We start from the raw sequence: 17,415 nt of genomic DNA, 5'->3' as shown, positions 1-17,415 counted from the left end.
CAGCGGGGCAGGGCTGGACTCTCAGCCCCTGGGGAGAGGGACAAATGTTGCACAACTACCCCAGGCTCCAGGCCGCATGTTAAATTTACTTCTCCGGACAGCTTTTTTGATCTTCGCAGTGAAGAAACCAAAGCTGAACAAATCAAGGAAAGGAAAAAATAATTTCCATTTTCTGGAAGGAGGTCACAGAAAGTTCAGGTTCTTCACCAGAATTAAACATTTGCACACAAGTCTCAGTGGAATCAAATGATTGTGCTTCCCAAAGAACGTTTTGAAAGGAAATTGTGAAATAGGCAATTAAAGGCTTTTTAATCACAGCCATAAATTAAAGTTTTACTACATCCGCTTTTTAGGCTGACTTATTAGAGAAACAGTGATGGATTCTTATTAATTCTGAATATCCATTCTCTTTTTCTCTATGTCTTGGCTGGAGTGCTATAAAGATTCTGGGAATTGCTAGACAGTGAGCATGTTCTTCACAGCTCAAGCCAGTGGGTTTTGTTGTAAGAAATTCCCAGTAACAGCCCCAGGTTTCCTTTCCCTGTCTCCTTCCACTTATGTGGCACTGGAATTTTGGCCATTCTGGGGAAAAGCCAGGTCACAGATTCGACCTGAGTAAAAATATAATGAAATTTTCTGCTTTAACCCAGGCAGGAGAGCAGAGTGGTGCAGGGGAAGCTGTCTCTGTCACAGTGACACAAATTGGCATCATAGCCCTGTTTTCTGCCCAGGGACACTGGGTTTGTCCCTCAGTTTAATTCAAACCCAAGCAGAACAAACCTGGTTTATCCCTCAGTTTAGTTCCCACCCAAGCAGACAAACCTGGTTTGTCCCTCAGTTTAATTCAAACCCAAGCAGACAAACCTGGTTTGTCCCTCAGTTTAATTCAAACCCAAGCAGAACAAACCTGGTTTATCCCTCAGTTTAATTCAAACCAAAGCAGACAAACCTGGTTTGTCCCTCAGTTTAGTTCCCACCCAAGCAGAACAAACCTGGTTTGTCCCTCAGTTTAATTCAAACCCAAGCAGACAAACCTGGTTTATCCCTCAGTTTAGTTCCCACCCAAGCAGACAAACCTGTTGTCCTGGGATTGGTGGAACCGCAGCCTTCCAGTCCCCAAAATCCCAGTGGGCGCAAGCATTTCACAAAGGCAGTGTGGTGAGTGTCCCCATCCTGAGGTGTTTCTCTCTGCCTCCCCAGCTGCAGGTGCTGCTCGTGTGCTGCAGCAGCCCTGAGCTCCATGCCCTGCCCTCTGGAATGTGGAGCTGGAAGAAGGTGAGCAGCCCTTGCGGAGTGAATCCAGCCAGAATCCCTGCATTCCCTGGGGATTCCCTGGTCAGTGTGTGGGATAAGGAGCACTGCAGTGAGCACACCCATTATTCCATCCCATAACTGCTGTGATTATCTCCTGCGCTGGGCAATTTTCTGCTCATTTGTCTGGGGTGAAAGTCAAGCACACAAACCGAGAGCACAGAGCTCAGCTGCTGAATAGAAAGTTGCTCTTTTGACATTTCCCAGGCTGGAACTGTACTTTGTGATACCAATGTCCTCTCTCTCCTCTCGCCATCACATTTGTAAAGATAATGGGGAGCTGCATTTCCAAAGAGCAGAGGAAGCAGAGGATGCTCTCCAGCTCCAGCCTCATTCAGCTGGATTGATTTTAGCAGAACTCTCCTCACAAATAAGCAGCACATTGAGAGCTGAGTGCACTGAAGCCTAATGGGTTTAATTTCTGTACAGCTGGGCTGTGACAGAGCTCCCTGAGCCATTCCAGCTGGGCCTCTCCACTGAGTGGCTCTGGAGCAGCCCCTGCTCAGGGATGAAGCTCCACACAGCAGCTTAACCTGGGGAAATTCAGTGTTTTATGAACACCTTCCGTGCTAAACGGCAGCAATTTGTTCAGAGAGGCAAACCTGTTTGCCCACAGAGTGTGTTCATCAGAAAGTCTGTGAATGAGCACAGAAAAGATACCACCATGTGCCACTGCCACCGCGTGTTCTGCTTGGCAAACCCAGTTTGCTGTAATAAAAAATGGGCTTGTCCCACAAGGCCTCAGGATTGTGCCCTGGCCCAAATAGCTTTTCCTTTAAAGGAAAACATTGCATCAAAAGAAGGACTAACATAAGGAAGAGGGTGATTTGTACAGCCTCGTTTGGGCTGGCTTTGCCTGGTGGAGGTTGTAAAAAATTCCAGTGGGAAAAATGAAGATATTCAGAATAGATCTCATCTGGACAAGTCAGGTGGCCTCGCTCAAGTTTCGTGTTTTAAGGTGGCATATCAGACTTTCTCCTCTGTAATCTTTGCAGCCCCTCCTTCAGATCCACGTGGAGTTTCCCCCCAATTTTCAAACTGACAAAGAGATCCTGGTGAAGGAACTCCTGTAACTAATTCCTGATGGAAGAGTTACGGGTGTTGGTGACGAGGGAAGCAACGGCATCCCACGAGCCACAGTGGCAACGTTAGTGGCCATGAGTGTTTTATTTTGTAGAGACAATCCTGATGAGGGATGGTGCTGAATTCCAGCCCTACAGTAACAGGAGCAAGTGTTTCAATTGTTGAGAAATTCTTTTAATCATTGTTTTCCATTTCTAAAGTGCGAGTGTACAGCGATGTACCGAACAATTGGGAATTATGGGCAGAGCCAGGGACAACCTGGAGAGGAATGACCGCAGTGCCTTCCTCATTGCTCCATCCATCCATCCATCATCCATCCATCCATCCATCATCCATCCATCATCCATCCATCCATCATCCATCCATCCATCATCCATCCATCCATCCATCCATCATCCATCCATCCATCCATCATCCATCCATCATCCATCCATCATCCATCCATCCATCCATCCATCCATCCATCATCCATCCATCATCCATCCATCCCCATCCATCATCCATCCATCATCCATCCATCCATCCATCCATCCATCCATCATCCATCCATCCATCCATCCATCCATCATCCATCCATCCATCCATCCATCCATCCATCCATCATCCATCCATCCATCATCCATCCATCCATCCATCCATCATCCATCCATCATCCATCCATCATCCATCCATCATCCATCCATCATCCATCCATCCATCATCCATCCATCATCCATCCATCATCCATCCATCATCCATCCATCATCCATCCATCCATCATCCATCCATCCATCATCCATCATCCATCCATCCATCCATCCATTCATCATCCATCCATCCATCATCCATCCATCATCCATCCATCATCCATCGATCCATCCATCATCCATCCATCATCCATCCATCATCCATCCATCATCCATCCTCCATCATCCATCCATCATCCATCCATCCATCATCCATCCATCCATCCATCATCCATCCATCATCCATCCATCATCCATCCTCCATCATCCATCCATCATCCATCCATCCATCATCCATCCATCCCTTCCCACCCTGGCCCAGCTGGGCACCCCCGCTCCCTGCCCACCCCATGTCACCCTCTCTCCACCCGGGTGTGTCTGGCTGTTCGGCTCTCCCAGGCCACCTGAGGAGTCCCTTGTGCCCTTCCCTGGGCCCTGCACCCTCCCTGCCCTCTGGCTTCAGTAGTTTCTCTGGGAATTACCGGGAATCCGGGCAGCCCCTGCTCCGGGCACCGCTGTGGCACGAAGCCTCCTGTCCCTCCCGCTCCTTCCCGAGCTCTCCTCCGCTCCAGCGGGGTCCGCGGCCTCGCCGGCCACGGGCAGGGCAGCGTGCGGAGGGCACGGAGCGCTCGGAACGCCCGTCCAGCGGGGCTCTCCCGGCAGCGCCGCCGCTCAGGGCGTGCCCGGGGGCTCCCGGCCGGAGCCCGGGCCGGCGGCGGGGCCGTGCCCGTTGTGCTCGGGCAGCGGCTGGAAGGTGAAGAAGTGGCAGTGGCCCTGCTGCCCGCCGCTCTGCCGGGCCGGGCTGAGCAGGGAGCTGCAGTCCCTGCACTCGTGCAGCGTGCACAGCTCCAGCTGCGGCTGGCTGATCCTGCTCACGTAGCCGGGGCTGGGCGATGCCGAGGATAAAGTCCTCTGGCTGCCGCTCAGGAAGCTGCCGCTGTCCTCCAGGGAATCCCTGCGGGCGTGCTCCAGGGAGCAGCGGTTCCAGGTTCTGTAGCTGTAGGGCCACCAGCCCAGCTGCTTGCGCCGGTGGCACTGGCACCTCAGGATCTGGATGAAAGCCCTCTTGAACTCCTTGCTGGAGCAGGGGTAGATGATGGGGTTCAAGCAGCTGTTGAAGTAGCCGAGCCAGAAAATCACCTTGAAGATCGTTTCAGGGGGCTTCAGAGCTGAAAACAGGGATCCTGTCCAGGGGAAACAAGCAGAGAATATCTGAGATAAAGGGTTGGTCTGCCTTCAGGAAGGGAATGTGCTCATCAGATCACTGTTACAATCTGTGCTTTAAAACTTTTTTATGCATCTTGCTTTCAGTGTTGGTCTTTTGGTACTAAAATGTTATTTTTAAAGCTAATAAGGAAATGTTTCCCATCTGAAAGAGAAAGGAGCACATCATTGATGAAGGGTAAAAAAAAAGAAGCAATCCTTGTGTTTCTAGGCCCACACCTGCTGCAGGAACATCTCCTGATCCCAGGGATGGATTAAACCTCCCTTGTCCAGGCTGTTGCACGAGGCACACAAGGAATAAGGCTGTGCCTTCTTCAAAGAGCTTTCAAAGGTCACTTTTAAAGAAAAGCCCCTCAAAAAGAGCATTTCCAGACACACCTTAAAACTTCTAATACATCCTCTGGCAGCTCCTGAATGCCCCTCCGTTTATTCAGATTACTGAGAGTACAAACCTCCCGAAACATGAACTCAATTGGGGAACTTCCCACATCTCAGGCATTCATAAAAATGGTGTGACCCCGACCAAGAGGTTATTCTGTGAACACTTCCCCTTCCCTTCACAACCAAACAAAAGCTCACACTGGGGAATCCACTTCCTGTACTTTCAGTGGTAATTGATCAGCTAAATTTAGCAAATGGGACTGGAGAAAAGAATGTATGAGGTTTTTATGGCAAACAGAGCTGACTCTGTTATCCATCTGGGAAACCACCTCTGTGTCTGCCTCAAGTGACCAAGGAGTGGGGATCCAGGAGAGAATTCCTCTGTCAGGAACTGGAGTCAGGTTTGCAGAGCCTTTCAAATGGAGGCTGACAGCCCAGCCTGGCTGGGAAGGAACCTTTTCCTCTGGAGTGTTTCGGATTAGCTGGGCTGTGAAAGCAGCTGAGTCAGTGGTGGCTGTCAGGAGGGGAGGGATGTGATTCTGGGCACTGTTCCCATCTCACAGACATGCAGAGGTCGTGCCTGGGGCCTCAAAACTATGCAAGAGCACTTCCTCTGCTCCTGGGTAACAGCTCTGGGGTGCCAGCACAGCCAGCACAGCGTGTGTGGGGCCAGGCCTGGGCTGCACGCCCTGCACGGAGGGTCCTGTGCAGCCAGATCCCAGATTTGATCCTGGCAGAGTTTGGGAATGGTGCCAGGCCTGGGCTGCACTCCCTGCACAGAGGGTCCTGTGCAGCCAGATCCCAGATTTGATCCTGGCAGAGCTTGGGAATGGTGCCAGGCCTGGGCTGCACTCCCTGCACAGAGGGTCCTGTGCAGCCAGATCCCAGATTTGATCCTGGCAGAGCTTGGGAATGGTGCCAGGCCTGGGCTGCACTCCCTGCCTGAAGGGTCCTGTGCAGCCAGATCCCAGATTTGATCCTGGCAGAGCTTGGGAATGGTGCCAGGCCTGGGCTGCACTCCCTGCACAGAGGGTCCTGTGCAGCCAGATCCCAGATTTGATCCTGGCAGAGCTTGGGAATGGTGCCAGGCCTGGGCTGCACTCCCTGCACAGAGGGTCCTGTGCAGCCAGATCCCAGATTTGATCCTGGCAGAGTTTGGGAATGGTGCCAGGCCTGGGCTGCACTCCCTGCACGGAGGGTCCTGTGCAGCCAGATCCCAGATTTGATCCTGGCAGAGTTTGGGAATGGTGCCAGGGCTGGTCTGCCCTGCAGCTGAGGAACTCAGGGTTAAATGGAGAGTTTTAAGGGATTTCCTCATGACTCTGCACTTCAGGGTTTTGCAGGACTCCTGCAGGGTGAGCCCCTGTCCCTCAGGGGGTGCTGCTGGCAATGATCTGTAGGGTTTGGCCAGAGCCTTTTCTGTGCAGCAGCTGCAGATCCTGCAGGTCCTGCCTCCATCCTGATGGATGCTGCAGGAATTACAGAGCACAACGTGTCAAACATCAGAGAAACCATGAAATGCTTTTGAAAAATTTCCAGCATGCACCAAATCAGTGCAGCTCCCAGAACTGTGTCTCCTGCACGTCTCACATGAAGGATTCAGTGACAATTCCTGGGATTCCATGGAATGAGCCATTACATTCTTACAGAGCTTCAGGAAAAGCTGATCTGAGTTTATAGCTGCAGCCAAGATGAGGAGGATGCTGCTGAATCTTCCCCATGCTCAGCTGCAAAGCCTTTGCAGGTTTATTTTGTAAGTGATAATTGCTAATGTTTCCCTTCAGTTTAGGGAAAAGGGAAGCTCTGTGGCTTTACAAAACAGCTACAAAGCACCATGATGTACAAGGAACTTCTTGGAGCTCACACTGATAAAATTCTTAAATTGTTTTCTGGAATTCCTTTAAAATAGAAATTATTTTCAGCTCTTAAAGCCCAGCAAACCTTATGAAGGGGCTCAGGAGTCTCTATTTTTTCTCAGGTGCAAATTGGAATCCACAGAGGTGGATTGAAAGGTCTGCCTTTGTCTGATGCTGTAACAGCTGAAAAGCTGTAACACATTCCTCTACCAAATTTAAATAATTTTAGTCAGATTAAACGTGGACAGAGAAAATGCTATAAACAAAATAAATAAATAACAAGGAATTTTACAGGCCAGATGAAATGAGGGAAAGTCTAGAGATAAGAACTGGGAACCAACGCAGATAAACCAGTCGTGCCTCTCTCATCTATATCACACAAGAACTTACTCCTGAATTTCTCAGTTTCAAAACCTTTCTACTATTGCAGCTAAATGCTGATCTTTAATTTTATTTATTTGTTTTAATTAACTAAGGTACCTTCTATTTAGCTGCATCAACCTGTCAGGAGCAATCAAGTGTGGGCTGTTTTGATGCTAAAGCAAAGCCTGCTGGACACACCTGCACGCCAGACTGATATTTCCTGCTCTAATCTCCAATCACTGCCCCACTGCAGCCTGATAAGGAGATTAAATCAGCCCTGCGCTGATTTAAACTGCTCTTTAAAGTGCCTGGAAAATTTGCATGTGGTTGTCTCCTCAGTGATTTATTCCCTGTGGGGTGGCCAGAGGGATTTCCCTGCTCCAAGCGATTGCTCTTCTGGTGTTCCACGTTTAACAGCCTCGCTCCAAGGGATGAGCATTTTCTGCTCACTTTTATTTCTTGACACTAACCCTAGATTCATTAATCACAGCACCACAATCTCCCTCCCACTGCACCACTGACACCAACGAGATTTTGCAAAGCACAAGTGGAGAACGGGAAATATTTCAGAAAATCACTTTGGAGGAATCAGTTTTTTGCCCACAGTCCCCAGGCTTGATGGAGCTGTTGAGCTTGGAGATACACTGAGCAAGTATCATAAAAAGGAATTAAGAAGTATTTTATTTAGGAAGAACTAATTTCATTTAGGGTCTGACTGGTTCTTTATAATGGATGCTTTATTACAGAGAAAGTCAGTCAATCTCCTCAATGAAATTAGGGAACACTGTGGGAAACAATTTGCCATATTAATTCTGCTCACATATTCTGCAGAATATGGAGGCAGAGCACCGCTGAGACATTAAAATTCAGAGTCCACTGGCGTCAGGGAAGTCCTTGAAACCCTTTGAAAAGGCTCCTAAGGGCTTTAGTGGACCTGGGAAAAGTCCTTAAAACATCAGGGTGGGCAGCAGCAAAATCTTCTGGAATGGCTTAATTGTTGCACTCTTAATTAAGAAAACTATTCACTGAAGGAGGTTTTAATTAAACATTCATTTTTAATGCACTGTGGGTTTGATATCAATTAAGTATAATAAATTACTCATAGAATGATCAGTTCTGCTCAGAATTTGATACTTAGATTAGATAATAATTGGGGACGAGTACCGTGGATTCCCTGGATTTAAGGACAAGTCACTAGGGATGAATTTGGGGCTGTCAGGGGCTGTTTTCTGTGCCTTACAAAGGAATTGCATTTCAAAGTCTTCCTAATCCAGTTTTGCTGAAATGAAAACACACCTAGAGGGGAGTGTGTAGAGCTCCTTTCCAGTTTCCTGGAACAAATTCAACATCTGGATTTATTGCAGTACAACGGTACCACAGAGTCATGTAAGGGCTTTGCTGTGTGCCACTGGATATTCCAGCTGGGAAACTGGGGACCTGCATGCCTTTGCCATTGTCTGAAGATTAAAGAGCCACATGACATGAAACTCCTTCTCTCTACTGATAACGGGTTGAAAATGAAGTGTTTCCAAACCCCCTTGTTTGCACACCATAAAATAGAAAGAGAGAATTGGTAATTAGTGAGTGGGTACAGGTATCCTTGGAAGGCAATCCAAGGCCAATCTTCTTTCAGAGATTCCGTTTTGGTGCAGATTGGGGCCATTCTGACTGGAGTTAAATCTGAGCTTTTCAAGAGAAAATTCCAAGGTTTTAAAAACTGCTCTGGCGAGGGAAAGCATTGCAAAACACCAAATGGTAACAGCTGAGTCCTGAGACAGGGAACACAGGAAACCTCACCAACATCAACCCCCACCTCCATCTGTCCCCCAGGAGTCAGCTGGTGCAGAAACGAGCCTTGCTGTGCGAGGAATCTGCCTGATGGTGGAGCTTTCCCTGGGAAAAGTGATGGATCAGGTCTGTGCTGTGACCAGCACGAGACTTTCCAGGCTGGGAACCTCCGTGTTCCCCCTTGGTTCCTGCAGGAGCCACGACTCCTGGAAGCTGCTGATGGCTGAGTTACCTCCCCTGTGTGCACAGCCAGCACAGTCCTCCCTGCAGGAGCAATGATCTGCCCCTGAGCAGAGCTGTAGTGAGTTAGAATGTGCTGAAAGGATGTGCTTGCCTTTCGTTTCAGCTTCCTGCAGCCCTTCGCACCACGGGCTCAGCCAAGCCAGCGTGCCAAGGTTTTAGAGCTAATTGGATTTCTAAAGCTCCTGATTCCTTCCCTTCCAGCAGCCAGTGTTTGTTTACATTCCCCTGGACTTATTTAATATAGGAAAAAAACCCCAAACAGTAGATGTTTACAAACAGTAGATGATGAAGTGGAGAGGATGGTTATAAAACTAAGGGTTGGTCAAGCTGGGAGGCTGCTGGAGAAGAGGATTAGGATAACAGAGAAAACAGCTGGAAAACAGTGAAAAATGATCTTGAGAAACACAGAGAGCATCCAAAACAAGCAGAATCAAATTCAATAAGGAAAATGAAGGGGAAACTGCAGGAATTATATGTAACAATGGATAGCATACAAATCTGATGGGGCTCCAAGTCTGGCAGCTGTCATTCTCAGAGTAGTGATAGGTGCCTCATGGATATCCTGGAATCATGGAATGATTTGGTTTAAAGGGACCTTAAAGCTCATCCAGTTCCACTCCCTGCCATGGACAGGGACACCTTCCACCATCCCAGGTTGCTCAGTGCTCCATAGTGTCTTGGTTGTGAGGAATTTATGTCCTAGGACTGACAACCTGTAGCAGATGCCTCATATTTCAGATGATCAAATCACTGCAGTGAGAACAGCATGAACTTCATTCACAATGACTCAAATTTGAGAGCTTTTGAAAGGCTCTGAAAATAGAAACTTATCTGGAGTGGCCAAAATAAAGCCAGGACTTCAAGGAGTACAGATAGGCACGAGATGCTTTCCTAAACCCCAGAGCTGCTTCACCTCCTTGCATTACGAGCAGTTGCAAAGCACAGCAGCTACATTTGATTTCCAAAGGGACAGTGCCTTGGACTTAAACACAGAATTACTGCCCTGGGCACCACCTCTCAGCTGTGACTTACACCACTGAGAGAACTCACCTGTGTTTAAACTGTGCTGCCCTCAGACAAATATGATAAACCAAGATCAGTCTTGGTCAGAATCCTGTTCAGTCTCTAAAGCTGGCAGTGCACAGGGACACAAGCACAGCATTATTGTTGTTATTATTTAGTCCAAAACAGTTACAGACTCCAGCAGCTCCTGACTAGACAGCCCACGAGCCAAGATTATCCTTGTTTTGTAAGGGATTAGCTGATTGAGGGAGTCTAGAAAAGCTAATCTGAGTCTGCTGACATTTCATTTATTGTACTTAAATATCTGCAATTACTGAACATGCTCTGGTGTTTTCTCTCCTCCTTGCTTCTGCCTGACAGCTGAGCCAATCTCTCTTGGCCATGGCTGGTGGGAAATAGCTCCAGCATGGAGCTGAGCACTGTTCCAGAGGTGCTGGATGAATCTCCAGCACAGGTTTTGTCTCTGCTCCCTCAGAGATGGGTGGTTCTTGCTTTCCAGCACTGTTCCAGAGGTGCTGGATGAATCTCCAGCACAGGTTTTGTCTCTGCTCCCTCAGAGATGGGTGGTTCTTGCTTTCCAGCACTGTTCCAGAGGTGCTGGATGAATCTCCAGCACAGGTTTTGTCTCTGCTCCCTCAGAGATGGGTGGTTCTTGCTTTCCAGTTCCTGGGGCTCACCTGGAAGCCCAATAAAACAGCTCCAAACCTTGCAGCAGCTCATGCAGGATTGTTTTAGTGAAGATGTGGAAAACCTCCTGGCTCTTTGGTCCTGGCAGCATCTCACCTGAAGCACCTGAGACCCTGAGCTCTGGCCTCAGGTGATTTAGGACCACCTGGATTTGTGTCCCTTTCCCCAGTGCTGCTCCTGTGCCCTCCAGCCTGAGCAGCTCAAGTGTTTGCAGACCCCTCTGAGAGGGTAAGGACCAAATGTCCAACTGCCCTGCTAAAAGCAACATTTCCTCTGAGACTCCCTTCCCTCCTGCCTTTGATTTCCTCTCACTGCCTCAGTCCTCAGTTTTTTCTCCTTGGACCTCTCTGTCCTCCTGACCCAGGAGCTGTTGCCATCCCTGGGGTGAACAGTCAGCCCTGGGTGATTTCTCTGTGGTTTTTCTGCACTGCTCTGTGTATTTGTTTCTGTGACACTGACCACTGTAGGATTTCCCTTCGTTCCTCTGACAAACAAATCCAAAGCCTGCAGGGGAATTACCCAGGAATTTGTGCAGTTTCCCCTGCTTTGATAACAACTTTGTCCTAAACCCCAGACGTCTGTAAGTGACTGGTAACTGATACCCTTTGCAAAGCAAAGGCTTAAGCCAGGGCTTAAGGGAGGCTATTTCAGCAGGAAAAGAAGTCATCCCAAAGTGATCTGCTGCTCTCCACGTGCCAAAACACTCCGTGCTGCTCAGTGAATGCCCTCAGATGTTTGATTGTCCAGTTCCTGCTGTCTCCTGTCAGCTGAACTTTGCCCCAGGATTGACCTGCCAGATTGCCACATCTCACTAATTTATCTGAATTCTGTAACTATTAACTCCAGGGCATCGATTCGAGAGAGCTGGACTGCTCAGGGAGGGGAAGAGGAGGCCAATGAGGTGAAGATAAGCCAGGCCTAAAGCCCTGCAGAGAGCAGAGCCCAGTGGCACTGCCAGCACCAGACCTAAGGCCTGGAAGGGTTTCCCATGGAAACCAGGGGGCCTAATTTGGTATTTCAGAGGTTGGCCTGACATAACATAAATCTACATTCTGTACTTAAACAGCATTTTATTTTAGGAATAATTTCATGTTGGCTGACCTTCAATGTGCAGAACATTTTATGTTCTTTTCTATTACTTACAGAGAGATTCCAAAAGCCAGATCCTTAGTGACAGTCCCACCAGGTGTGTCTTCATCCTGGGGCTGCTGGGACCTCTCCCATGTCGGCTCAGTTCCAGGAATTTTATTTTTCTTTGCAGGATCTGTGGGAGCAGGCTCTGAACTGGGCAGTGGACGCTGCTCTGATCTCCCCTGGAATGATGCAGCAGGCTGGGGAAGTGCCCTGGTTTAGTGCCTGGTGAGTTTTCCCTCTGGGAATGTCTGGGAGGAGACTGGGAAGTCTGCTCTGATATCTTAATTTACAGGAGCGACACCAAACCTCTCCTTATACAATCCTTCATTTTGCATTCATTTTTAAAACAGAGGTATTGACCAAAATTGGTCCCTCCATTGTTTAAAGGAGGGAGTTTTAATGAGTTACCTTGGTTCTGCAGGGCTCTAGCCTTTAAATAAAAATAATCTCTTTTACTCATCATTTATCAGCAATGAATATTTAATGTAGTCCTGCTGCCCAAGGAAGAATTTGTATTAAAGGGATGAAAAGAAACATTTATTTTAAAAAAACAAGATATTTACTCCTCGAAGCTGAGTCACTGAATTTATGGCCCAAGAAGTTGTCTCAAAGACACAAATGTCTTTAGTTTATTTTTTATGGTGAATCACAAACAATTTTGAGTGGCAGGGTGACTGTTTGCACAGGCAGGGAGCTTTTATAAATGTGGAGCCAGGATGTTCTGCAGCTCCACTGCTGTGCAGAAAGAATATCCAATCCAGGAATAACCCAAATCTCTCAGAGCTCTCTCTGACCCCAGCTCTGCATCCCCAGGTGCTGAAGGCAGCACAGCTCAGTGCCCCAGACCTGACTGGGGGTAATTCAGTGCTGAGGATGTAATGCTGCTCAGTGCCTGTGCTGTCAGGACTGCAATTCCAATCTGCACTGGATGCAGAGATTTCCTTGGGATTTTTGCTTGAAAAATGCTCTGGAAGCATTGATACAATTTCTTTTCATTTTTCCAAGCAATCTGCCTGCTTTCAGCACCACAGCTGCTCCCAGGCACAGCTGCCACCTGATGGAGGAACTCTGGGCTGGAATATCAAACGGGGAGCTGTGGAATAAATTGAAATGCCAGACTAGAAGAAGAACAATTTTGCCTGGGAAACTCAAGGAACTGCTAAGAATACCAAGGAAACTCTGCTACATCTAAGTAGATTTGTTCAGACCAGGGGCTGTGGTGCTGCAGAAATAACATTTACCAGCTTGGCAGATGTTCTGAGGCTGGATCCACAGAAATCCAGAGCTGCTTTGCCAAAACCCTCCTGCAGAGTCATGGAATTACTGAGGGAACAGGGAGCAGAGAAATAGAGACAGAAATAGCAAGGATGCAGATGTGAGGCTGTGATTTGGGTCACTGGGGCAAACAGGAGCTGTGAGAAGGAGAAGCTGAGGAAGAAGCCTGTCCTTGCAGCAAGGGGAGCTGTCTCAGCTGGACAGCCCAGGCACCAGTGGGGAGCTTGGAAAACATCAGCACTTTTTGGATTCTACAGTTGGCCTATCCCAGGAGCTGATTTCATAGCACTGGGTGCTCTCTAAAGGGTTTTAATAGCATTTCACTGAATATTGTGTCTTCAAGACACAAAGCAAGACATTCCTGCTATGAAGAGTGCAGCTCACTTAGGAATTCTGTCCCCACTGCCTCAGTTGAGAGCAGCTGCACTGTGCATGTCAGGAAACTGACTTTTCCCACCTGTCCTAGTGAGCAATGCTTGAATCATGCCTGACATCCTCAATTGGCTCTGCACTGATACATGGAGATAAAAATACAGGGGTTGGACAGTGCTACATCATAAATTTAAAAAGAAAAATCCGGGACAAGGGAAAAACCCAGCCTATTCCTAGTCAGCAAAACCAAGGGAAAACACCCCCTGTGGAAATGCATCTGGAGCCTGTATGGGGTGCTGTGGACCCCCTCTGTCCCCCTTTTCCAGCCAGAGGGTTTCTGACAGGAACAGGATTCCAGCAGTTTTGTGGCACTGCCAAGGGCTCACCCCTGCAGCTCTTCCTGCCCTCGGCTCTGGGGTGCCAGTGCCCCCACCCTGGGGCTGTTGGGGTCACAGCCCTGGGCTGGGATGGGGTCCCCAGCTCTGGTTTGGTCCCCAGAGAGGGGTTTGTCCCCAGTTTTGGGTCTGTCCCCAGCTCTGGCTTTGTCCCCCAGCCCCTGTGCCAGCCCCAGTGCTGCGCTGGAGGCTCCAGCCTGTCACCCACTGCTGCCTCGGCACAGTTTACACAGGAGATAAAATCACATCCGGCCAAGCTATCAATCCTCCCTCAGGTGGTTTAACAGCCTCTCACTAAACCCCCCGGAGAGCCCAGGAGATTTGAAATAACTCCTCAAAGGGAAAGCTGACACTTGAGTCGTTGAGTGTCAAGAACTGGGAGCTGGTTGGAGGCTCCCTTTGCTCCTGCCCTGTGTCTGTTTTCGCTGGGCTGGGTGAGGGGTGTCAGTCCTGGCTCCTGCCACCCACCCCCACGAGCTGCTGTGTTCACAGCTGCTTTTTTCCTTCAAAAATTCACAATCAAGGAGGGCATCTGCTGTACCAGGGGATCGGGACCTGCTGCTACAAATCTCGCACTGCTACATGTGGTGAAATACATTTCCATCCACAGCTGGGTATTTTTGCTTGTTTTATGTTAGAAACTTCCTCTAAGAGCCAGAACGAGGACTTAAACTTCGGTAGCCAAAGAGAACTTTACTCACGGCTTTCCTTCTGTCTGGAATGTTTCACATCCTTAACGTGACCTTTATGCAAGTCTCGAGTCATAAAGATCTTAAAATTCAGTATAGTAAGCTAGAGATGACAAAGTTGCCCTGCAGTAGCTGAAGCAGTAAAGATTCTTAATGGTACACAGAAATTATGGTTTTATAATACTCCACTAGGACCAGGCTGCTGAACTCAGTTTAGTTTTCTACAACAATCTCTAAAAATACTCGCTTACCACTCAATCAGAAATGTTTTGGTTGGGTAACTAAGTAAACACAAATACAGAACATTAATAAAGGCTTTTTCTCCCCTTTCTCTATCCACCTCTTTCCATAATTAGGCTGCCAGATTGTCTCAGAGAAATGAATTTTGGACAGATATTTCTGAGAGCTCAGTAATTGAGTATGTTGAGATACTCCCCTTCAGAGGCAGTGCTAATATTAAAAACAGAACAAGAACATTTCACAGCTTTGGGCACGCTGAGCAATGTGTTAAGGCTATGTCAATGCTTGAACAGTATTTTGAAGTTGAAAGTGAACAGAGTGGCTGCCAAAAGCTCCCATGGCAGTGTCCAAAGTGCCTGAACGAAGAGCTGGTGACCCCAATGAGCACCTTCCTTGGGATCTGTGGGATGTCCTTTGCTTTTGGGGTTTGATCAGTAATGTTTGACCTCACAACTAGAACTTTTCAGCTTCCCGAAGCTCAGGGGAGTTTTGCCCCTCACAATTACTTGAGTTCATTTCCAGTGAGGGCACCTTAAAATGCCAAAATCCTACTGTGCTATATCCCAAACCTGGGGCAGTGACCTGAACCCCCAACATTGCAGGGCTGCAGCTCTCTGGTCTCATCTAGGATTTGGGGTAAAGCATTTTGGTGCTGTTTCTGACACCTAATTCAATTCAACAAAGGGGGATTCAAGATATGAACCCTGGAGAAACTGTCCCCTGGGGTGACACGGGCCCCGGGGACTGCGGGTGAGCAGCTCTGTGCAGCTGCACACTTCCCAAAGTTCAACATGACTCTTTGCACATCGGGAGCTCCCTTCCTTTCATTCCCTTCCTTGCATCTGCTCACTGCAGCTCTCCCTACAGAATCTCCTTCTCATTCATCTGATTCCTTTCCAAGATTTGTCTGTGGGATCCAGCAAACCCACCCCAACCCCTGCCCTCGCATCCCCAACTCACCCAGCGGCAGGACAATGAAGAAGGGGAGCCAGCACAGGATAAACATGCCAACCACGATTCCCAACGTCTTGGCCGCCTTCTTTTCTCTGGAGAATTTTAAAAGTTTGAAAGCTAAGGAGTTCCTGGGGTTGTGACCCTTGGATTTGGTGTTGTTCAAGGAGTCCTCGTGAACGTGCTTGTAGTGAATCCGCAAGGTCAGCTCCTTGGAGTTGGACATTTCCTTCATCACCCCAGCTTCCAGGTTCCTGGTAGTCCTCTTGGCCACGATGTAGACCCGGCAGTACATGACCAGGATGACGATTAAAGGGATGTAAAAGGAGCCCAGGGAGGAGAAGAGGGCATAGAAGGGCTCCTCGGTGATCCGGCACTCCCTGTCGTCCTGCGGGGCCGGCTCCTTCCAGCCCAGCAGGGGCCCGATGGAAATCACCATGGACAGGACCCAGACACCCAGGAGAGCTAAAATCGCCCTTCTCCTGGTGACCAGCGTGGGGTACTGCAGGGAGTACCGCACCCCGATGTACCTGTCGATGGAGATGGCACACAGGCTCAAAATAGAGGCTGTGCAGCACAGCACATCCACCGCTGCCCAGATGTCACAGAATATCCTCCCCAAAACCCAGTAGCCAAGCACCTCCAGCGTGGCAGAGAACGGCAGGACAGTGAAACTCAGCAGCAGGTCAGCTATGGCCAGGTTAATGATGAAATAGTTCGTAGGGATTCTTAAATGTCTGTTGCAAGCCACTGAGAGAATGACCAGGATATTACCTACGATAGCAAAGAGAATAAAGGCACCGAGGATCAGCCCCACAATGATCGCCCTGCTGGTGGCCAAGGCAGGTGAATCCAGGTCGCTTCCTGTCTCGTTGGAGTTGTTTGCAGAAAAATTGTCATAATTCAGTGCAGAGCCTTTGAAATATCCCGGTATCGATGTATTGGATGTATCGCCAAGGTAGTTATTCATCTTAAAATTCATCCTCCATAGCAAGCTGGGGTCGCGTCCCTCGGCGAGTCAGCTCAAAGTCATCTCTGGACCCGCGAAGTGGCTGCAGAGCCGCGGGCAGTGCGAGCAGGGGAATTCATGGTCCCGGCAGCCGCGGCCCCGGCACGGAGAGCCCGCCCGGCCCGGGCAGCCCGGGGGGACCCGCACGGGGCTGCTCCGGCTCCGGCACTGCCCGGCAGCCGCTGCCCGCGGCGGCACAGCGGCGGCACAGCGGCGGCACAGCGGCGGCAGAGCAGCAGAGCAGCAGAGCAGCAGCAGAGCAGCAATGCTGCCCGGAGCCGGGGGAGCTGCGCTGCTGCCGTGCCTGACACGGGGCGGGCTCTGCGCTGGCCCCGGAGCGGCCGCGCCGGAGGCGGAGGGACAGAGGGACCAGGGGACACAGGGACAGAGGGACAGAGGGACAGAGGGACCGGGAGACAGAGGGACAGAGGGACCGGGGGACAGAGAGACAGAGGGACAGAGAGACCGGGTGACAGACGGACAGAGGGACAGAGGGACAGAGGGACAGGGGGACAGAGGATGGCCCCGGGTCCCTGCGAGACTCCGCCGTGCGGGGCCAGTGGCGGTGCGGGGCCAGTGCGGTGACCCTGCGGTGGCTGTGCGGGGACTATGGGTTGCCGGGCTGTGACAGTGCGGTGACCCTGCGGTGGCTGTGCGGGGACTGTC

The 17,415-nt window shown here is 49.5% G+C and overlaps 1 protein-coding gene across 1 annotated transcript; it reads right to left on the bottom strand.

Annotated features, from left to right (window-relative positions):
• Positions 1-3,434: 3,434 nt before the first annotated feature.
• On the bottom strand, positions 3,435-17,192 carry ADRA1B (adrenoceptor alpha 1B). The gene is made up of 2 exons (XM_038150527.1): positions 15,750-17,192; positions 3,435-4,303 (listed from the first exon to the last, which is right to left on the bottom strand). Exons 1-2 carry the CDS (start codon positions 16,720-16,722, stop codon positions 3,792-3,794), a joined length of 1,485 nt encoding a protein of 494 aa, XP_038006455.1. The 5' UTR covers positions 16,723-17,192; the 3' UTR covers positions 3,435-3,791.
• Positions 17,193-17,415: the final 223 nt, after the last annotated feature.

The sequence above is a fragment of the Motacilla alba genome, chromosome 13 (assembly GCF_015832195.1).
Source record: "Motacilla alba alba isolate MOTALB_02 chromosome 13, Motacilla_alba_V1.0_pri, whole genome shotgun sequence".
NCBI classification, from domain to species: domain Eukaryota; kingdom Metazoa; phylum Chordata; class Aves; order Passeriformes; family Motacillidae; genus Motacilla; species Motacilla alba.
Note: the sequence above shows the minus strand (reverse complement) of the source record. Positions and strands in the feature narration are given on the sequence as shown.